The 23,740-nt window shown below is 40.9% G+C and overlaps 1 protein-coding gene across 6 annotated transcripts in view; it reads left to right on the top strand.

Annotated features, from left to right (window-relative positions):
- Positions 1-23,740, top strand: part of SRBD1 (S1 RNA binding domain 1) — a 229,834-nt gene that overhangs the window by 190,469 nt on the left and 15,625 nt on the right. For all 6 annotated transcript variants that reach the window (XM_077813865.1, XM_077813859.1, XM_077813861.1 and 3 more), the window contains 3 exons: positions 7,324-7,430; positions 9,778-9,954; positions 15,838-16,014. In XM_077813865.1, the coding sequence (XP_077669991.1) occupies positions 7,324-7,430; positions 9,778-9,954; positions 15,838-16,014 (461 nt within the window). The remainder of the gene's footprint in view (positions 1-7,323; positions 7,431-9,777; positions 9,955-15,837; positions 16,015-23,740) is intronic.

Here is a 23,740-nt window from a genome sequence, read left to right as displayed (position 1 = left end):
TAAAACTCTAGATTGAAAGTGTAATTTTAGTACTAGAACTTCCTTTGATGTTAATTACAGTTTGTATGATTTTTATTTTTACCATATCAGTTTCAACTTGTCATCAGATAATCAAATTTTATACGTCAGTACTTCCTGGTTCACTGACTGTATCCTAGAATATAAATACCAGACATCGCATTGCAACTCATGGTATTTGTGATAACACAGAGTAATATGTTATGAGATACCTTCTGTTTAAAAAGTAGTCCTGCAACAAAATCAGCAGGTAACACTTTCTAGCACTGTTCCGAGAAGCATGCTGGCCTTGTGTTTAAGGAATTGGGCTGGGAACAGGAGATCTGGATTCCATTCCCCATTCTGTCACTGATTCCTTGAGTATCTTTACGTAGCATTTGAGAGGTGTGATTGCAGCACATGCAGGTTGTACCTGAACAATGATAGTGAAGCCACTCGAGTATGGAACCAGGATCCTAGACAGGCAGCACTAGTGCATGCAGCCGCCTGTGTTTCCACAGTTTCACTGCTGTTGTCACTCGAGCAGGTATGTCTACACGTGCTGCAGTCACACCTCCCGAATGCAGGGTAGACATACCACCTGTGTGACCGTGGGGATCTCGCTTTATCTCTGTGAGTCTTGGTTTCCCATCTGTGAAACGGACAATAATCCTTTCTTCATTAAAGGGAGGTTAATTGGCTTGTGATGTACAAGAGGTCAGACTAGATGATCAGAATGGTCCTTTCTGGCTTTAAATATATGACTCTAACTCTGAAAGCTGCAAGAGAAAATATAACTCTTTCCTAACCCTATCTAACCTATGCTGTAGTTGCTCAGTAACTTCATCAGGCCTTGTTATTGTGAGTTTAAAGAGACACTGTCAATTTAAAAATCCAAATTTTAATAATGGGTTTTCAAAATCCATTCAACTTGAACCTGAAGTGGTTTATTTAGGTGGTAAATGTTCCCAGGCTGGTATTTGAAATTGAACCAGAGAGCACGCTCAGACCCATTAAGCACGGCTGGGAGGAGCACTCCTGTAGTGCTAAGTCCCTCAGGCTGAGCTCCTAGTGCAGAGGCTCTGCTGACCTTGCTGCCTCAGGGTTCTGTATTGCAGAAGAGAGGAAGTGGGTGCAGTCCCCGTTGACCTGGCTGAGGGTGGGCATGGAGCATTTGGAAGTGAAGAGCAGTGCCAGGTGCCTGGCTGCCCCCATTTTCAGAGTATGTGTATGTGAAGTTGAACACCGAGCATACACATCCTTCTCCCCTCACCTGCCTGACTGTGTAAAGGAGCACCCAGGTCGTAGCCTCAGCCCCTGTCACAGGAGATGAAGGCTGCCCTGCTGTTTGCGTACTCCACCCCCACCCCACAGGGCAACTTATCTTTCTGATATCTTTAAGATGCTTTGAGCATGAGGACCAATGTGTGGTGTTAAGGGAGGTCAGTGCATGGGGGGAAAGCACCAGGCATGGGTTGTGACATGGAAGGCCTTTGTGTAGTGTTGGGATGGGAAGGGCTCCCAGAGGGTGGTGGTAATGCCTGTGAGATATTGGCAGAGTTAGCATTGTGTATGAATCAGGTGAGGAGTGTTCATTTAGGAGGATGGACTGGGGAGTCAGGTGATGTATGGGTTTGCTGTCTGGGTGGGGAGGTAGTTGTCAAACAAAGTGTGGTGTGACTCAAATTTTGACAATAAACAGGTGAAGCATAGTTTGAAAACAGTGATACCACTCTCCATAAAATGAGATTAAAAATCTGATACATTTAATCATATGCACATAGATTGGAGGTGTTGCCCTCCTCACTTATGCTGTTCTTCTTCTAATGCTTGCTCATGTCAATTCCATTCTCAGTGTGTTCACGCCCACGTACGTGGTCATTGGAGATTTTTGCCTTAACAGTATCTGTAGGGCCAGCTCTGGCGCCCCCTTGAGTGCCACAGTCCTGTGTCAGTATATCAGGTGCTGCCAGCCCTACATCCTCTCAGTTCCTTCTTACATCCCATGGTGGTTAGTCAGAGCGCCTTTCCTTGAATAGCAAGGGCTATTGGTATCTTCTCTTCTGATTTCAAGCCTTAGGGCCTTGTAAATAGTTTATAGTAGTTACTGTTAAGTAGTTAAGTGTAGTTACGAGTTAGAAGTTAGAGTCCCAGCGGGGACTTTGCCCCAGGCAGGGCGTGCTCCTGTCTCCGGGGTTTAAGCCCTGCACGGACTGTAACAGGCCTATTCCTGTTAGTGACCCTCCCCACACCGCAGCTGCCTGAAGTACTTGGGAGAATCACATGTGAAGGACAAGTGTCGTATTTGTAAAAATTTTCGACCCAGGACTCAGAAAGAGTGGGATATTTGTTTCCAGCTCGCCTCATGGAGGCTACCCTTCGTCCGGCTTCCGAGCCTTCCCACCAAGACTAGTCTAGTACAGCAGACCCTTGCTAGAGCGCGGATTCACATATAGCGCGGTTGCGAAGATGGATCCCAAATTTAAATATTTAAATTGGGACCCATGGTAACGCGGCCCCTGCTATAACGCAGTACCGCTCATGGATCCCAAACCCCGCATTCTAGCGAGGGTCCAGTGTACCTCAGCCTCGGTGTGCAGTGCACCCCTGGCAATGGTGCCCAGAAAGAAAATGAAGAAACGCAGCTCCCTGGCACTGGGCAAGGAAGGCCATGAGGCATCGGGCAAAGGACTCACTTTGGGCCACCCTGCCACTCCAGAGCCACGTGGACGTGCCTCCCCGATCAGGGCCCTTAGCTGCTTAAAGGATCCACAACTATCTCCCGGGAGCGGCAGGAGACCCAAACTTCTGGTGGCACCAATGCCTTCCCAAGCTCCCCTGGTGCCAAAAGAGCAGAGGTCTCTGCCCGCAATGCTGATCCTCCCACTCCAAACACCAGTCTCCGGTGGCTACGATCAGCAGGCAGACAGGTATCAACGACCCTGCCATGGTCACCAGAAGAGGATTCCTCCAGCCTAGAAGGGCAGTTCAGTCCCTCGCCAAGACCCCACCGGTGCAAATGGGCAACTGAGGCCACGTCAATGTCTATGGTGCCGGCTTTGCAGCATGGCCAGCGCAGTGGCCTTATCGGAGAGGGTGGGGCATGCTGGTGATGACGATGTCTCCTTCGCACCACTCATCTGCCTATAATCAGCATGGACGCATGTCCCCTGGAATGGTGGTTGACACATGAAGGGATATAAAAATCTTTAGCGCATCTGGCACATAAATATCTTGCGATGCCGGTTACAACAGTGCCATGAGAACACCTGTTCTCACTTTGAGTGGACTTGTAGGCTCTAAATTTTACATTTTTTTAATGCAGGTTTTTTTGTACATAATTCTACATTTGTAAGTTCAATTTTCATGATAAAGAGATTACACGACAGTACTTGTATGAGGTGAATTGAAAAATACTATTTCTTTTGTTTTTTACAGTGCGAATACTTGTATTAAAAATAAATATAAAGTGAGCAGTATACAGTTTGTATTCTGTGTTGTAATTGAAATCAATATATGTGAAAATATAGAAAACATCTAAAAATATTTAAATAAATGGTATTCTATTATTAACAGCGCGATTAATTGCAGTTAATTTTTTTAATCGCTTGACAGCCCAACTAATTTTTTAAAATTAGTCACTTTGTTAGAAACATAAATTGACATCTCTTCTATTGCATTCAAAATATGTCTCACAGTGTGGGTGAGAAGACTTTCCAATGCCGTTGGAGGAAGCAATGCCAGTCAGAGGCTGTGTCTCCAGAAGAGTTTGCTGCAGTTCACAACTGGCCACCTTCCACAAGCCTGATTTTCTCCGAGTTAAGGATGGCCTGTAACTAAGCTGCAAGTTTGTCACTGATTCCGTGACTTCTGCAGCGGCTGGTGTGGCTGGCCCAGGGGCTGCCTGAGCAGCTCAGGCAGCCCCCGGGCCAGCCACACCGGCCACTGCTGGGGCAGTCTCAAGCCACCACTCGCCCCTCCCCCCCAGCAGCAGTGGGAGTTTGGGTGTGGGAGGGGGCTCAGGGTTGGGGCACGGGAGTGGGTGAGGGGTCTGGGCAGCACTTGGGGAGCGCCCAAGAAGCAGCAACTTGTCTCTCCCTCAGCTCCTAGGCGGAGGCACCATCAGACAGCCAATGGGAGCTGTGGAGCCATTGCTCTGGGCAGAGGAAGTGTGCAAAGCTGTCTGTATGCGCCTCTGCCTAGGAGCTGAGGGAGGGACATGTCTACATTTCCGGGGAATAGCGTGGAGCCAGGTAGGGAGTCTGCCAGCCCTGTCAAAAAAAAAAACCCTCCCCCACACCAGCAGCAGCAGGGGTTCTGGGCCGTGCGCCGCCGCCACCCCCCCCTTGCACCAGCGGAGGCCTTGAGCTGCTCCCCCCAGAGCACCTGCGCCGCCCCTCCCCCCAGGGCATCTGCAGCACCTCCGGGCCATCTCCCCCTGCAAGATTTAGTCAGGGGTATATTGGACAAGTTGTGAATTTTTGTTTACTGCCCGTGACCTGTCCATGATTTTTACTAAAAATACCCATGACTAAAACGTAGCCTTACCTATAACTAAGGTTTTAGTCATGCTGTCCGTAGAAGAGGGGCAGCCCTACAATTTGCTTATCTATATCCATCACATTCACACTCACTTTCTATGCATCCGTTCACTCCCATGTATGCTGTAGATACCCATTCTAAGTGGTTCATCTGTAGTATATTGAGGTATTAAAGAGGAGCTAGTGCGTGTCTTTTTCTTTTTATTGGTAGTTGTAGAGCTATTTAAGTAGGTGTTAAGCTGTACACAGTTAGCGGACAAAGCTGAGGCATGCTTACAAATAAAATTATTGGGCCTTCTGCAAGAGAAATATGTCCTGACACCTTTAAAGGGGTTTCTCATTTCTTTCCTCTCTCACTTTGCTCACCAACATATTTTAAAATATGGATCTCAGCCACAAGTCAAACATACAACCTTGGGTATAAAGGTAATGTGGTATGGGTGATGGTAAGCATTATCGAGGAACTAATAGTGGTTCCATAGTGAAGGTTGCAGTGGATTTTGCCTTTGACAGCCCTTAATTCTTAAATTCTAATACGAAGCTGAAACACACCGACTTGTTTTTTAAAAAGTGATAAATGCAAAGCACACTTTGAGAGGCCTATGAATTTTTAGTCATTGGCAATTGTTCCTGGAAAAAGAAATCAAATAAAACACTTCACAGAATTTTTTAATGTTTGCTCTCACTCGCTAAATTTGTTCTCCATTTAACAAACAAGCTACAACAGGCACCAAAGTTCCCCTTTGAAGCCAGAAGACCATGAGTTCAAGTTTCACCTCTTCTATTGGTGGAGGTAATTCTGTGCACTTTACAATCCTTGCTATTGATCAAGGCTTCAGATTCCATCCCCCTGTGTTACCGATGGTGTAACTGAGTACTGTGTCTGAAATGTCATGTAATACTTCTAGCAGAGCTGGAGATCGAAACCAGGACACTGTGGCCAAATCAAGTTTCATCCACACAGACATACAGCCTCTCAGAAAGATTAGGCCAAATGTGGGTGGTTACATTCCCTGTTGTTTGGGGCTACTTCTGTATATGCAGCTCTACAAATTACTCCCCAGGGGATTCTTTGCCATTAACGTTCTGTGCAGAATTTCCTTTTTCCTGCAGAATTGGTGCTACAGAGCTGCTGGTCACCACTAGAAGCTACTGGACCCAGCAGATCCCAGCTCACAAATACAGGACACTGCCGATGGGGAGGGGGAACTGAAGGGTTCTGGACAGCCGCAGTTCCTGGCACGCCCTGAAGGAAGGAGTTGGCATGCAGGAAACTCTGTACAAGCCCAAGAACCACTATCCGACTCTTTCTCCCTCTGGATCCGTGGACTCTGTGAGGGAGGGTATGCAGGTGTCTGGGCTCAGGGAGCACTCCATGGCTGGGCTCTGGAGGAGAGAGTGTGTAGGCGTCTGTCATATGAGTGTTCCTTTGATCTGCTTATATCATGTTAGTTTATTAATACATTTGTGGCGATCAGTGTACATTACAATATGATTAGCTCTAATAAGGAGGGCGACATTGGGACAGGGTTTGGTTATGATATTAACTATTATTTAATGAATGACAAATATGACTAGATGGAGCCTGATGCTGGTGGCATGTCATATTTAATTATAATAACTTTAAAAGAGCTGAATGGCTTGGAAGATAAAATATAGTACTGGACAAAATATCTGGGATCTTGGCTTGAATCCAAGATGATGTCCTAAATAAATGCATCACAAAACCACTACAGATCAATTCAGATTTATATGAGTGACTTATAAGAACCCTAGAGCAAAGGCAACATTGTGATTAAATTAGCTCGTACATTTAGAAAGGATTCTCCCTTCAGGTCAAACTTCTAAGGATTGGTGGGCTCATGGAGAAGTTCACATTGTTGTGGATTGAAGTAAAACTTCAGTATCTAGAGTTTCATAACTTTTTATCTTTAAAAAGCATGACTAATTAAAACAAAGAAAAAATATGCAAACAAATGAAAAGCTAGAGGAATTTTCAGTAGTGCTACTGTAGTGAAGGATCTGCTAATCTTCTGAATATAGCCATTTACAGTTAGACATATTTTATTGATGCAGGGTTGAAATTTAGCCTTTGTGTTTTCAGACCTAATGTAATATCTGGTTTACTCTTATAGGGTAATGAATAGTAAGCTGTTCTATAACAACATGAAGATTAGCTGTCAAAAAAGGAAAATTTGACAGGCACTTACTATATACTTACCCCACTGCAGTGTGCACAAATGTGGCATTCTTGTGTGCAGATATGTCCAATTATTATCCAGAGATATTAATTTGAAAATTTTGTCCTACCTGTATTTTTAATAACAATTTTTAAATCAGATTTTAGAGTAAGGGGGTAACTGTCAGACTAACCAAAGCTATATTTATAGGTATATATGATAAAATACAATGTTAATTCTATTTTTTAACTGTTTTGTGTGTGTGTTTCATTAAATTTTGATTTTAAATAAGACAGGAAAACAGTGCAGTAAAAAAATGGTTTAATATGACAGGGAATAGAATATACTGCATATTCTAGGAATTTGGCACACAATAGAGTTCTTGCAAAGAGCTATTGAGGAATGTTAATAAAAATCAATGGGCTAAGGTAACTCTACAATAGAAAAAGTGGTATTAAATTAGAGGTCCCTGTATTGTTGTTTCTTATGTTGACAGTATACTAGCAAATGTTTTATTAAATTGCCATTGTCTGCAGTTCTCATTTATCTCGTTTATGCATGTTCCAATATTTCAGTAACCCTATATCTGTATTTTTGTCTCTCAGCATGACGTCTCACAGACTTTGCTCAAAGCAACTTTGGACAGTGTGGTTGAGGAGTGTGTCAGCTTTGTAGGAGTAGATATTAACATCTGCTCAGAAATACTATTAAGGTGGGTTGAATACTTTCCTATTCCAGTAATTACATGGCTTTGGATCACAGAGTCTGTGTTTAGTCTTCCATCCGACTCAAACTCAGCTGGAGCAAATGGCTCTTGTGTTAAACTTCCAATTACATGAAAATGACATATTAAGACAGTATTTCACTGGAGTATTAAGGGTCAGCTTTTTGAAAGGGGAGATGTGGTTCTGCAAGGTAAAACCATTCTTCTGAGGGAGACAAATATTTTCAAAGTCATAACTTGTAGCATAAAATAAACACAGCAATCAAATATAACATGGCATAATAAATATGATATTAATATTGCAAAGGAAGGGATTTCCAAATGTTTGTTCTGTCTGTCAGAAGATGGCTTTACAGATTATAGCAAGTAAAGCTGGTTGAAAAACAGAGAAAATTCTGGAAAATTTTCATGAAAAATGTACCCCTTTTTCACTGTAAACATTTTAAAAAATTATACTAGCTCTATAATGTACTGGAAAATGTTATGTTTTTTGTGGAAGATTTTGTGAAAGTGTATCTAATTGTCTTTGTTGAAAAATCAAAATTCAGAAATTTTCAACCATCTAGTCCAATGGACTGTGAAAAATAAACAGTGGGAGGAGTTCATGCCCATAACCATAGAAATGTAGGACTGGAACAAGTCCAGTCCCCTGCCCTGAGGCAGGACTAAGTATTCTCTTCTAGACCAGTGCTACTCAAAGTGGTGGTCCGCGGACCGGTGCCGGTCCGCGAGTCATCGGCTGCTGGTTTGTGCGCACATTGGAAAAAAAAATTGCCCGTCCCCCACATCAGATAGCTTGAGAAGCACTGTTCTAGACCATCCCTGACATGTGTTTGTCTAACCTGTTCTTAAAAACATGTAATGACAGACACTCCACAGCCTTCCTAGGCAATTTATTCCAGTGCTTAACTACCCTTACAGTTAAGAAGTTTTTCCTAATGTCCCTTGCTACAACTTAAGCCCATTACTTCTTGTCGTGTCCTCAGTGATTAAGGAGAACAATTTATCACCCTCCTCTTTATAACAAGCTTTTATGTACTTGAAGACTATCATCATGTTGTCCTGTCTCTTCTTCTCTCTCTCTCCCCCCCCCCCCCCCCCCCCCCCCCCCCCCCCGTACTCTCTTCGGCTTCTGTGGACTTATCTACACGGCTCTACAGAGATGCAAGTTGTAGAGAGCATTAGCATGTTGCACTCTGTTTCAAACAGGACTACATTAACACACACTAGGTACCTTGTAGTTCAAGCCAGCAGGGTCTACATGGGGCAGTCAGAGCACAAATGCTCTGCAGTTCACACCCTTTATAGCGCACACTGAGGCACTGTGTCGAAAAGCAGTGAGTATCCCTGAGACCTAAGTTGTAGAAAACAGTGCATCCCAGACAGGCTGATTACAAGCATTGCTTACTGCTCAGGTGTGTGTTATGTTAAATGTATTTATCATCACCTGTTGTATTTACAAGGCACGTTATATCTCTGCAGGCTGTTAGAAGTTAGATATGTTCTCTGAGGCCGACTAAAGATCAGTGGAAATTTTGTGAGCTGTGTATTTGAGGTATATACCGTTGTCCTCAAGAAGAGCTGTTGAAGCCAATGTGAAATGAGAGTACGTCAGAGTGCATTGTGGAACTTTCAGTGAACTGTCGCAGGTTCCCTGTTTTGAGTTAGTATGCAATAAGTTAGTTCATTGGAGAGTCTAACACCCTGACTTGCCATGCACTATCCACTGCCTAGTCAAGAGCTTAAAATCATGATGTACTTCTTAACATTTCTAAGAATGACTTGCCAAAATTTCCATTCTTAATTAGTAGTATTTTTACTTTGTGAGTTGTTACGTTTCAAATTCTCCTTATAATTCTGATATTTCAGCAATGCTGAGTTTGTCAATCTATTCCAACTTTTGTTGCATGAAGGATGAGACTGTTTTGGGGAAATTTTTCTTCTCTTTGCTATTTTATGTCTTTCGCATCAATTTCAGGTGCTATTTCTTTAGGAACAACTATCAGTGACACTCCATGAAGAATTCTCTGCTTCCATTCACTTAGAACCTGAATGCAGATTTGGGTCTGATCCTGCAGAAATATCCTCCCACACAGACCCTTATACCCAGATAGTCCAGTCTTGTTGGCTTCAGTGGGATCCTTTTGCAGGATCATGTGAAGATGGATCCTTCAGCCTTTGGTCTTGCACTACTTTTGCAAACAGTTTAGTGTATTGACATTTGAGTTATCTGGCCCAGATTTCCTGGAGCAGTTTGTATTCTTGCTTTTAATTTGTATCTGCACTAGTCATTATTTATTTGTAACTAATATATTTTGAAAACTTTGCTTCTCAGACATATTGCAGGACTGAATGCTAATAGGGCTAAAAATATAATTGAATGGCGAGAAAAGAACGGACCATTTATAAGTCGGGAACAGCTCAAGGAAGTTAAAGGACTGGGTCCAAAATCCTTTCAACAGTGCGCTGGATTCATCAGGTTTAACCAAGAATACATAAGAACCTTTTGCAGGTAATTACTAAGGTGTGAATTAAACTCAGTAACAACCATGCATTCAAAAGCTCATTCCTTCTCAAAGCAGCAACCAAGCAGAGCTGACTGAGTGTCTAATGGGTTTGTTGACTATAGCTAAGGCTAAGATTTTGTCATGAATATTTTTAGTAAAAGTCATGGACAGGTCCCGGGCAATAAAGAAAAATTCACGGAAGCCCATGACCTGTCCCTGACTTTTACTAAAAATGTCCATGACAAAATGGGAAGTGGCTGGGCAGCTGCAGAGTGGCTGGGCGTGCCAAGGCCCCGACCACCTGTGGGGACTCAGAGCTCCAGGGTCCCCCTGCTCCTCGCCGTGGCAGGAAGTTGCAGGGTCCTCCTTCCTCAGCGACAGAGAGCTGCAGGGATCCCCCTGCTTCTGCCACAGTGGGGAGCTGCCAGGGATCCCTCTGTCACACTGCGGCGGCCGGGGAGCTGCCGGGGAACCCCCTGCTCTGCCCTGGCCGGGGGGAGCTGTGGGGATCGCCCTGCCATGGCTGGCAGGGAGCTGTGAGTACCCCCATTGTCCATGGCGGCTTGGGGGCCCATTGCCTCAGGCAGTGGGTGACGTACCACACAGCTCTTTGCCGCTACGGTGACGGCAGGGCCCTTCAGTTCCCAGCCACCAGGGCTGAAGTCACAGAGGTCTTTGGAAGTCACGGATTCTGTGACCTCCATGACAAAATTGTAGCCTTAGCGATAGCGCATTATTGTGAATTAGGATTCCTGGATTTTACTCCTTGTTCTGCCACTGACTCATTGGTGACCTTGGGCAAATTCATCTGTAAGATACTGATAACTCACAGGGGTGTTTTTAATGCATAATTGTTTATAAATTACATCAATATTCTTGGAAGGCAGGTGCTGTGGAAATGCAATGATGGGTGGTAGTCAGTGTGAGAATCCAGGATCTTCATTCTCAGACATTTTTAATCTTGTCATCTGGGCAGGAAAGATTGTTTAGATTGTCCGTTCTTTGGGGCAAGTACTGTCATTTTTTAATACTGGTATGCAGTACCTCACATGCACGATGGGGCCCCAATCCCATTGGTGTCGCTACTGCAGTACCAATTATTAATAATAAAAATGATGTTAACAGAGAAGACAGGTATATGTCAATATTTTGTCAAACAGTGCAGTAGTGGAGTGTTAAGAGCATAGTGTATTATATTTTCCTAACGGAGGCCGGGAGCCTAATCCTGATATCAGATAAACAGATGCCTATCAATGCACGTCTTGCAAAATCAGGTGCTGCATTGAAAGACCTGAGTCAAAATTAGGCCCTGACTGCTGTGCCTCTGCAACATTTCTGGTGGGCCCAACCAATAAAAGATATGCTGTAGTGGATCAGAAGCCAGTACGTTATTTTTGTTTTCTCTGTCACTAGGCCATCAGCATTAGAGCTTTATTTGTGCTAGTTCCCATGTTTTATATTTGGCAAATTAACAAAAACATAGCAGTTCTCACTTAAAATATTGATTTGAAAAAAGTTTAACAGTCTAAACTTCTTTCTGGGATTCAAGAGCTTGAATCACTCCACTGATGGAAACCAATGTGTGAGTGGTGGAGGGCCCAGAGCTGTTCCACACTGCCACAACAGTGGGCAGTGCTGGGCAGGTCGTGGTCTGGGTACAAAGATATGAGATGAGCAATTCATATCTAGGGAGACTTCACTCTGAGAAATCAGATGATGCCCTAATCATCATAATTTAAAGCTGCCCTCACTTGGTGGAATCGCCAGGGAAGGGTGGCAGTGACAAAAGCATAGCTCACATAAGGGCAAGTCTCTTTTCTTGTCTTCCTCCCGGCACAGGATGTAGCTGCACCACTCAGGCAGATGGTGTGTCCAGTTAGTACTCCCTTTACCAGTAGGGACAATCAAGGCCTAGAGCTATTTGTGACTTTGCAGCTTGTTCAATATCTGAATAGTTCTTAAAAATCTCTAGAAATAATTGATTGAACTTACTTCATTGAGAATGTAGGATATAACTAGTATATTTCATAAATGCATTATAAAATGCCTAGTGACTATTCTGAAGTGGTAATAATTTTAACCATAAGTTTTGTAGTGTTCCAAACATTTTCAAACTACTTTATTTTGGCCTGGGGTTTCCCGGGGTTTCCCAGGTTTTGTCTTAGTTCTGGTTTGAGCAAAAACTTGTCAGCTAGTTGAGTGAAAAAATATTTTTAACCATCTGATCTCACTGCTCAGATAACTCATAATCATCTGACACCTAAACACTTCTGATTTGGATTGTTCTGTAGATTTCACTGAGACAAAAAAAATAAAACTATAAAGGTATAAAGTTCCAAAATAGATAAATCTGCAAAACTTTTCAATTTCAGACATTTTCAGGCTCCATTAAAGATAGCTGTTAAGACACTCAAGTCCAGTCCATTTTCAAAAGTGGTAGAGTTACTAAAGCCTGCAAGCTGCACAGGAACTTAATAGGTTAGTCAAAAATGACTCTGTTAAGGACATCTCTGTTGTAGCTGTTGTGGGTAAGGACCCTGTAGAGCTGATAAACTCTGCATGGAAGAGACTTACAGGAATCTTTTAGCATAAGCCTAGGGTCAAGGAATTTACAAGTACTTAAATAGCTCTGGATTATTTTCCCCTTTAAAAACAAAACAAACAAAAAGTGGAGAATGAAATAGAAAAATCTCATACCAGTGCAGCTGTGATGGGTTGGATCACAGAAAACCCCTTGGGAACTGCTAACTGATGTGTTGAGTTGAGACAACTTCTGAGTCATTTTCCCTGCCAGTTTGGGACTTGAGAACACTGCCTGGTTTGAGCCAGACACTCTAGCCTGCTGCTAACCCAGGTCCAGATCTGAACAATGACCCACAAACTGCAGGCTTAACTGAAAATAGCTTAAGAAGTGTTCCTGTCTCTAACACTCAGATGCCCAGTTCCCAGTGGGGTTCAAAACCCAAATAAATCTGTTTTACCCTGTGTAAGCTTATACAGGATCAACTCATAAATTGTTCGCCCTCTATAACACTGATAGAGAGATATGCACAGCTGTTCTCCCCCCCCTCCGCCCCCCGCCCCGGTATTAATACATACTCTGGGTTAATTAATAAGTAAAAAGTGTTTTTATTAAATACAAAAAGTAGGATTTAAGTGGTTCCAAGTAGTAACAGACAGAACAAAGTAAATTACCAAACAAAATAAAGTAAAACACACAAGTCTATGCCTAATACAGTAAGAAAGTGATTATAGATGAAACCTCACCCTCAGAGGTGTTCCAGTAAGCTTCTTTTACAGATTAGCCTCCTTCTAGTCTGGGTCCAGCAATCACTCACACCCCCGTGGTTACTCTCCTTTGTTCCAGTTTCTTTCAGGTATCCTTTGGGGATGGAGAGACTATCTCTTGAGCCAGCTGAAGACAAAGTGGAGGGGTGTCCCCCAGGGGTTTAAATAGACTTTCTCCTGTGGGTGGACATCCCTCCCTCTCCCTGTGTAGAGTCCCAGCTACAAGATAGAGTTTTTTATGACTCAGAACTTACAGGTAGTAGCCATGGTTCACATGCTACCTTGAACGTCCTCAAGTAGACTTCTTATGTGGATTGGAGCCATCCAAGATCCATTGTCCATTAAGTGTTTCTTGATTGGGCACTTAACTTGCAAATTCCTTTCTAAAGAAGCTGCCCAAATGCCTTACTAAGGCTACTTAAAATCAAACAAGTTCACAGTCAATATTCATAACTTTGAATACAAAAATGATACATGCATACAAATAGGATGAATATATTCAGTAGATCATAACCTTTGCCGAGGTATGTTACATGGCGTATGTAGCATAAAACATATTCCAGTTATGTTTATTTACATTCATAAGCATATTTCCATAAAACATTATGGGGTGCAACATCACAGCAACATTCAAGATTAAATATCAACTATTGAAAAGTCTGGAATGTTTTAACAAAACACAGAACAAAATAAGTTACCCCATAACATTAACTTACCCATATTGTATCTATCTAGTATTTTCTGTTGCTGTTTTTCTTTTAAAATGAGCACTTTCACTGACCACATCACTAGCAGTGGTACATCATTAATACATTTCACTGTGAAACCGCAAAATTGATCAATGCGGTAACTAAATATTATCTGAAAACATCATCAGCTTATAGAAAAATTCATTTTTGTGTTTACTTGCACTTGTCTAGTTAGAAATGTACGAATAACATTATACTAATAGCGCGTAAGTGCAAATTCTACATACACATTTTCCCTTCTTTAAAAAAGGTTTAAGGAAGTTCATGCAATATTTGGAGAAGAAAAGGAGTACTTGTGGCACCTTAGAGACTAACCAATTTATTTGAGCATGAGCTTTCGTGAGCTACAGCTCACTTCATCAGATGCATACCGTGGAAACTGCAGCAGACTTTATATATACACAGAGAATATGAAACAATACCTCCTCCCATCCCACTTTCCTGCTGGTAATAGCTTATCTAAAGTAATCATCAGGTTAGGCCATTTCCAGCACAAATCCAGGTTTTCTCACCCTCCACCCCCCCACACAAATTCACTCTCCTGCTGGTGATAGCCCATCCAAAGTGACAACTCTTTACACAATGTGCATGATAATCAAGTTAGGCCATTTCCTGCACAAACATTTGGAGAAGGTTATACTTACTTTATTAAGACAGTGTTAGGGTAGGTCACATGAAAACTACAATTAAGATACATTACTATGACTTTATGGGTGAGATTGTCATCCCTGCTCCATCCCTTTTACACCAGGTAATGGGGCCAGAGCAGCATAAAGCGTTTCTAGAAGCCCAAGATCTGGCTGAGAAAGAAGTTCCTGGCAGAGAAACTGAGACAGACAGCTCTATGCTGTTCTCGGAGGACCTCCTTACAAGCCATAGCATAGGGACCATGGCTGCGGGGAGGGAGGATGAGTGATTGGCAGGGTTACAGCATGTAGCTCTGCAGACATTCTGGGTAGCACTTCTCCCACAGGGCTGTCTAAATTACACCAGGGGAGCTCTGACCCTGGAGCAGCCGAGGATTGGAAGGGCACAAACATGGCTTAAGGCCACTGCAGGCTCCCCACCCCCATACCTTGGCCTGCTCCTCACAATATCACCCTAGGTGTATTTCTCTGGGAGATAGACTTCTAAACAGTAATATATAACTATAGTGTCTGGCTCCAAAGGATGACAAAAATATTCTGTTTAATTTATAGTATATGGATGCTCCCACTTCTGCAGTGCTTTCCATCTGCAAATCTGAAAGTTTTATAAATATTAATGAAGTAGTCCTCTCAGCACCCTGTGAAGTAGGGAAATAGAACTGCCCCCATTTTACAGACTGAGAAACTGTGTGTCACATGACTTGTCCAAAGGTACACAGTCTGTGGCAAAACTGGAAGTCAATTGTCTTGTGCTTAGCACCAAGATTTATTTCTAAGTAAGTCCTCTACTCTAATTTAACATGTTAAATCAGTGTGGTTTTGTTCGTTTCATTTGTTGCTATTTTCTATTGCCTGTAACCCCCTGCATTGTTCAGCAGTTGGATGCAACAGAGAGAGACACTTCCCATAACTTTTTAAGTGGATTTGTGAATGTGCTGCTGTGCCATTTTAATACTTCTTAACAAAGGCTCGTATGTTCACGTTCTGAATAGTTTATATTGAGTATCGTATTATGCTTTTACTCTCTCCCTCCCATGAGAAGGAGCCAGAACACAATCTTATTTTGTAATTTTTAAAAAATGAATGATTAAGGGCTGAATCTTTATGGAATGAACAAATTGCAAAAGCTGATCACTGTCTGTGTGTGTGGGCACTTGTAAGGGTGTTCATATACCAAGAACTGTGTCTCTTTGAATTTTGACAGCAATCAGCAAACTAAGCTTGCAGCAGAAGGTCATGCACTTATGGCTAAAGCAGATGTTCAAGTCATAAGCGAAAAACAGGGCAAAAAAAAGAGGAATCCAGCAGCAAACACTGTAGTATGGCCAAATCCTTTGGACCAAACTTGTATCCACCCAGAGTCATATGACGTTGCAAAAAGGTAAGCAATGGCAGAGTTTCTGAGCTATTTATGAAATTAGTCTTTTAAAGAGTGAGCTATGATTTTTCTTACATAATGGAGAAATTTCTTAGTTTTGGGGACCCAAAATACATGTGTTAATGTATGTGTGCATTAATCTCACCCTTCCCCAAAAGAGGGAGTTCTCATCTGAGTGAAGGACTTGGAATCTATTTTGTTTGTCCTTTTATAGGTTTTCTCATTTTTCAAAAAAGGGCTACTTTCAGAAAATTAAATAGTGTGTTTTTGTAATTTTATTTCAGTGAGGAAAATGTGTTCCAAAGTTTACCTAGAACACACAGAGTGCACTAGTGAACTTAAGGTGCCCTTATAGTGTATCTTTGGACATACCGACTATTACAATACTAGCGAATTTTCTTCCCACTAGCCCTGTCACCTTTTCTTCCAAGTGTGACTCTCATCACCTTGCCACCAATGCTGAGCCCCTTCCTGTCCATTTGCCAGCTCCATTATGCCACACCCCATAACATTCAGGTTCTCTGCTTGATCAAGTGCAGAAGCAAACTGCTGATTGTTCTGTAAATCTGAAAAATTGTCGCTTTGTCCCAGCCCCATCTTGTATATTATGGGAATAAATAAAAAAGGCAGTGTTTGCATTTTCTGTAACCTAATTTTTTGTGCAGTATTATTTCCCTTCCATTTTTCTCAATACATTTAAATTCTCCTGCAATGCCACCAGGTGATGATAGTAGTAGGTGTAGAATTCTTTTCAGCAAATCTGTGGGAGTTAAATTAGGTGTTACTGCAGCTGGATGTGACCACTTTATACCTGGCAAACACATTTCAGTGTCTCTGATTGTGCCCAGCCTCTCTTGGCATTATCTCAGTGGAACCTTCAGTACCTTACTATTCATGAGAGCAAAGAGGGGCCGTTTGTTAGTAATAAATCTGGTTTCAGAGAAGTTTACACTGTAATCCAGAAGCCCTCATTTCAGATAAGTGTAACTTGTGCTTAGCAAAGTAAACTAACAGAAAAAGTGTCTAGTTAATACTGAATTTATTATAGATTCTGGTCTCCATACAGTCTTTGCTTAAAGGTAATTGAACCATGGTTTTCTTTATTCTTAAAAGTAGTTCAAATCATGCTATGGTACTAAAGAATCACGAATTGCACATTAATACAGTGTGTTAATTTGTTGGCTAGTCTAAGCATAAGAGCAATTTCCTTCTAAATAAAACAGGCTTTGTTCAATAAAGATTGACCATTAAAATAAATGTGTATATGTTTGCGTATGTGTATACACACATTTGTGAATGTGTCATTATCATTAGCCTTTAACATTAAATTCCGATCTTGCCAGGTGCTAAGTAAGATGTCTATATTAAATTCCAAATACTTGGAAGTTTTAGCATGGGACCTTTTGCTGAGAGAGGAAAATGTTTTTTCTTGCAGGTTACAAAAAACAGTAATTCAGAGACCATGTGTGCCTCCCTTGTTAGGGGGCAAAGCAGCTGGTAAATGCTTACTTAAGATGTAATCTCCTCTATCATCACCCTATGGTTGAAATTAGACTCTGCCTGTCCTCATGAGAAAACATTATCTCCTCCTATAAACTAAGTAGTGCCTATTTATTTTTTAAATTGAACAGGTACTTTTCGTAAACTATACTGGAATTAATTTAAGTGGCAGTTAAATGTTTCGGGGTTCTTGTGAACTCTTTGATTTCACTGTGTCCAGAGGAACAAGTTTGTGTTTTCTATGTTGTTAAGTAGGATGGTTACATTCAAAAAATAAAAACATTTAAAGTTAGATAATTTTAGATAAGATCATATTCCATATTTAAAGTAATGTTGTAATACTCTAATAAGTACTTGGCACTTCTATAATATCTTACTAGAAGGTCACAATCAATGCACACTTTGTAGCTTCCGTAGGCCGAGTGCATTGCAGACACTAGGGGTTCCTTGGATTACTTCATTCTCCTCCTGTGCATGACCTTCCCATCCCATTCTATTTCAGGGACTCCTTGTAACCCCCATCCCATCCCCTCCCTCCTGCCATGGGCTCCATCTATGTCCCCTTCCCCAGTACTAGGGTCCCCCATTCTCCCTATATGTCAGGGACTCTTTGTGTCCCCCATTTCCCCTTGCCCCCCATACTGCAGTCCCCATTCTCCCTTTTCTAGGGGTTCTGTGTGTGTCCCCCGTTCTCCCTCTCAGTTTTTCTGATTTTTCACCAAAATCGATAGGATTCTGGCCATTGATGAGTAGAAGAACGTTCCCTGAAATTTTGGAATGAATCAGCTGCAATGTCCAAAAGTTATCATGTTACAGAGAAACAATGAGAAATGTCCCTGAGTTGACTGTTAGACCTCGTTTCACTTGGCAAATCACAACATCTCAAAACATTAAAGAGATTTTGTTAGATTTAAAAATAAGTATTGTTAAAAGTAATACTGTACATTTAAAAATGAAATAATTTTTAAACTCTAATTACCTGTCTGCATTCATGCTGTTTATTTTCGTTTTACATTTCATTCAGTTTGAAAACTGAATAGAGACTACTTAGTTTCACTTTTGCCTATAGTCAATTTCACTTTCTGGTTCTCCTGTTAATAGTATAATTAAGACCCATATCACCTATTTAAATTTGAGAGGAATATAGAAGGAACACTTCTGGAAACAGAAGTACAGCCATTTTTTGTGTGGAATAAAACAGTTATGTAATAGTATGCTGCACCACCATAAACCAAAGAAAGACAGAAAATAAAGAATAGTAGATCTTTATTCTTATTTACATCAAGGCCCCTTTATACTGTTCTTGCTGTGGAAAGTGGAGTGTAGGAATTTTAGTATAAATAAGAATCTTAATCACCGTATCCAGTTGAAATTCCAGAGGGATTACCTGATTTAGAATTTGGCTGGGACCCCAGGGTTAGCACATCTTATAAAAAGTGTCATGGAGTCTTTAATTGACAGAAGTGGTAAGGACCTTAGTTTGATATCTGATCCATAGGCTAGTGCTTGCTAACATCATATGAGGTACTGTCTTTGCAGTTATTCAGAGGAAAGACTGCCACCTACTGAATCACCAGCTCCTCTTTTTTCTTTATCTGTATTTTGAAAGATTGTAAAGAAAACAGCACTTTAAAAATAGCTTATAACCTGTGTAATTAATTAGAATTCATAAAACAGCTTTTCTAGACTCATTCTGGTTTGTTGGGTAAATATGGTTTAAGGATAAAATTCTACTAATACTTCACACTTCAACATTGGTTAAGTATATGGGACCTGATCAATGCCCCTTGATGTCAATAGAAATGGTCTCACTGACTTGAGTGAGCTCTGGATCACACGGAGGACATAATTCTTCATTGCAGAATCTATGTTCATGAAAAAGCAACTGAAAGATAATGGACTAAATTTTACGTGCATTACTGATATGAGTAGCCCTGTTGACGTCAATCAAAGTAATTGCCTGGAAACTAATTTTGTTTTTAAAGATGTTGATCGTTTCAAAAAATTTTGGAACTCTGCTATAGATCAAAAACATTTTCATGGTTAATTTTTGTATGATAAATTCCAAATGTGCGCTAGAGCCTTTGAGAACATTGGATGACGATTAAAATGAGTGGTTTAATTTGACTATAAAACTGAAATTCATTTCACCGCAACTGTATTTTTCCCCAGTAGAATTGAGTAAGGTTTTTTTTCCATATGCAGCTAGAGATCAATCTTGTTGTTCAGCAGAACAACCTGCAAGAGTAATGGGGTGCTTCTGGGAATTTTGCCACGAAGTAAACAAAACAGCAGTGTCATAAGACTTCTCACAGTCTGTAAGATAAACATACTTATTCTGAGTATTCTATTATTAAATGGAATCCAACAGTTCTTTTCACTGTACTGGCAAATGCTGGGACACTGTGCCAAGTACCTGAAGTTTTACCTCCTTCCTCTAGTGACGCGTCCCCCTGATAGAATCGGAACCATGCAAACCAGGGAGGTAGTTGAAAGAACACGGAGACAAATGTTCAGTGGCAGAAAGTGGAGACTGGGAAGTCCACCTTTCTGCTGCTGCCTCCCTCCTTGGAAAGAGCAATTTTCTGTTACCATCTCCCAGGGCATCATCTCCTGCCCTTAGCTCTGGCTCCTTAGTGGGTGAAATTCAGTTATATAAAAGCTGTGATACTGTCCATTAGCTGTTGATTTCTACTCTGTAACAGGCATTGGCTGTTGAGTCTACTCTTGTAACAGTCATCCCTAGCCCTTGCCTCAGCAAATTTAAAAGATGTGATCTAAACATAAATAATCACATCTTAAAATAACACCCAGCTGAGGCCCAATTCAGCAAAGCATTTAACTTCACACACTTCATTTCAATGAGACTTAAGTATGTGCGTAATATTAAGCATATGATTACGTTTATTGTTGAATCCAAACCTGAGTGTTGATAACAAAAAGCATTATAGATGCACAAAATGTGGTTGAGGCATAAATCTTTAGTTTAAGCAATCTTGTAAATACATTTAAAAGAAAAATCTCTGTGTGTAGCCAACCACATTAAATAACATCCGCTTATACTAGCCAAAGTCTTGCAATTGTACAATTTGCAAAAGGAGATTCCCACTTGCATAATGCTAAACCACATATTTAAACCCCTTCTATAAACAGATGCATAAGATTCCTAAATTGTCAATCTCACTGAAATATAACCTGCATGCCAGATGTTGCAGTTTGTGTACATCATATACATATGCTGGTTGCTGTTCTTTAAAAATGAGTATAGTTAAGATTCTGTAATAGGTACTTTTGTAAAAGTCAGGGACAGGTTGTGGACAATAAACAAAAATTCACGGAAGCTTGTGACCTGTCCCTGACTTTTACTAAAAATACCGAGGGGGGTACAAACAGAGCAGTGCCAGAGCTTGCAGCTGTTCCAGCCCTGCTGCTGCTCTAGCGGTCCTGGGGCTGGCCGCCGGTCAGCTGTTCGGTCCTGGGGTTGGCCGCCAGTCAGTTGTTCCAGAGCCGCGTCCCCTGCTCCCCTCCCACTATCCCTCCCCGCCCCCGCTCCTCCGGCAGCCCTGGGGCTGGCCGCTGATAAGCTGTCTGGCGGCTCCGGGGTTGACAGCTGCTCAGAAGAAGTCATGGAGGTCCCAGAAATTCATGGAATCTGTGACTTCAATGACAGAATCGTATCCTTATCAATGAGTATGTTCCATGGGATACATATATAATATTTTTTAAAAGTTTACATTGAGTGATTAGAAACTAGAAGTGAGCTGTAGCTCACGAAAGCTTATGCTCAAAGAAATTGGTTAGTCTCCAAGGTGCCACAAATAACTCCTTTTCTTTTTGCGAATACAGACTAACATGGCTGCTACTCTGAAACTTTTCCTTCTAAAGTCTCAGATTATAGGCATATGACTGTTACCTGGTTCTAACTTCCTGAGGACTTACTAAATGTTTCCTTGATTTTTCTAGCAGCTCTTTTAGAGTATGTCTTCAGAAACTGAAGACCTTGTACATGCTGTATTAATTGTATGGAGGAGGATGTGCCACTGTAAGCTGGTATTCAAAAAATAGTCTTTTCAGAAACTTAAAACACGGTCCCAGCTTTTCAGAAAAATATGCTGCCTATGACGGGCTAAGGCAGAAATTTCTTTGGTTTAAGATCTAGGAGGCCATTTCTTTATCTTTTCTTTTTTTTAATTCAGCATATTTGAACATATTTTGATGTTCGATTAGAATGCATCACAAAGCAAGGCTTTGACAGCGTGGAAACCGTGAACAAAAAATGTTTTGATAATCTGTATAGCATATTAAATCATCGTTAAAATGTTTTCCAGTTATTTTACAGCAGTTGTACAGATTTTGAGTTAAGAATACTTAATGCCATAAATCAATTATATCAGCACCGTTTGTGCTGTTGTTAGTAAAGATTACCTCAGTATTTCCATTATGAAACCCCCCTATTTTTCAGGGGTTTCTAAATCAGCCGTAAAATTGGTTCTGGTTTGAAACTTGGCAAGCAGAGTCTCCACTTGGGAACAGTTTTTTTTTAACCGAATTTTAAAACAACAATAAAATCCTCCTTGGCCTTTAACGCAATAAAATATTTCAGAAAAAGAAAATTAGTGGTTTTAAATTTTGGACTTCTGTACCTCAAAATCATTGTTTAAAAATCGATGTTTTTACAGGTCATGTTTCAGAGTAACAGCCGTGTTAGTCTGTATTCGCAAAAAGAAAAGGAGTACTTGTGGCACCTTAGAGACTAACCAATTTATTTGAGCATAACTCTCCTGTTGGTAATAGCTGGAAATGGCCCACCTTGATTATCATACACATAGTAAGGAGAGTGATAACTTTAGATAAGCTATTACCAATAGGAGAGTGGGTTTGTGGAGGGGGTGGGGAGAAAACCTGGATTTGTGCTGGAAATGGCCCAACTTGATTATCATACACATTGTAAGGAGAGTGATCACTTTAGATAAGCTATTACCAGCAGGAGAGAGGGGTGGGGGGAGAGAAAACCTTTTGTAGTGGTAAACACCCATTTTTTCACGGTTTGTATGTATAAGAACATCTTCTGTATTTTCCACAGTATGCATCTGATGAAGTGAGCTGTAGCTCACGAAAGCTTATGCTCAAATAAATTGGTTAGTCTCTAAGGTGCCACAAGTACTCCTTTTCTTTTTGCGAATACAAACTAACACAGCTGTTACTCTGAAACCTGAATAATTTGGATAGGAGTAGTGGATAAGAATTACTGGCTTATTTTATTTAAAAATAAACAATGTCATATGGTAACTTTTAAATACAATAATTTTTTTGTAAAATATTTTTTTCATGCAAAAAGGAATAGCCCTTGCCCAGAACCACCCCTTACAATTTCTTTGTACAATGTGTAGTACATTTTGCATAGTACTGTAGTAAATAATAAGGTTTTTCAAATTAAACTAGAAGGAATCTTGTGACTTTCCAAATTGTGCAGTGAATGTGCTCTCAGTTGTTTAAGGAGAAAAATAAGGTCCCGTTCCCCCCCAGGACTCCATTTGGATTCAATAATATAACGCGCACAGTCCTGAAACCCTTCTATCAGAATAAGTCTCCTATGTTTAGGAATTTAAAAGTTCAGATTATGATGCAGAGTATGCACTTTATGATAAGTGGTGCTACCCTTAAGGTACAAAGAAAAGGAGTACTTGTGGCACCTTAGAAGTACTCCTTTTCTTTTTGCGAATACAGACTAACACGGCTGTTACTCTGAAACCTTAAGGTACAGACTTTCAAGCCAATATTTTCAAAAATAGAAGACTAATATCTCCTTATTTAGACACCTAAATAAGTCTCTTGATTTTCAAAAGTGATGAGTGCCCAATGGCTACAAGTGGCCCCAATTCAACAAAGTACTTAAGCACTTGCTGAAGAAGGACCATTCAACATATTGGGAAATGCTGTATTTGATTCTCAGCACTTCTGTAAATCAGGTTGCTCATTTAGTAGCCCGGTTATAGAGACCCTATTTTTGAAAATGTTGGCCTCAACATATATAATTTAAAATATATATTTTTACATCATACATATACTTTACAAGTCTTATTATTGGGGTATATTTTATCACAGTGATTGTAATTACACTGCAATTGCAATATAATTACTAAAGCTGGTCAAAAAAGGTGATATTTTTCACTGATTTTTTTGTCAACATTTGAAAAACTTCATTCAGCTCTATAAGTTGGATGAAAAG

The sequence above is a fragment of the Eretmochelys imbricata genome, chromosome 3 (assembly GCF_965152235.1).
Source record: "Eretmochelys imbricata isolate rEreImb1 chromosome 3, rEreImb1.hap1, whole genome shotgun sequence".
NCBI classification, from domain to species: Eukaryota; Metazoa; Chordata; order Testudines; family Cheloniidae; genus Eretmochelys; species Eretmochelys imbricata.
Note: the sequence above shows the minus strand (reverse complement) of the source record. Positions and strands in the feature narration are given on the sequence as shown.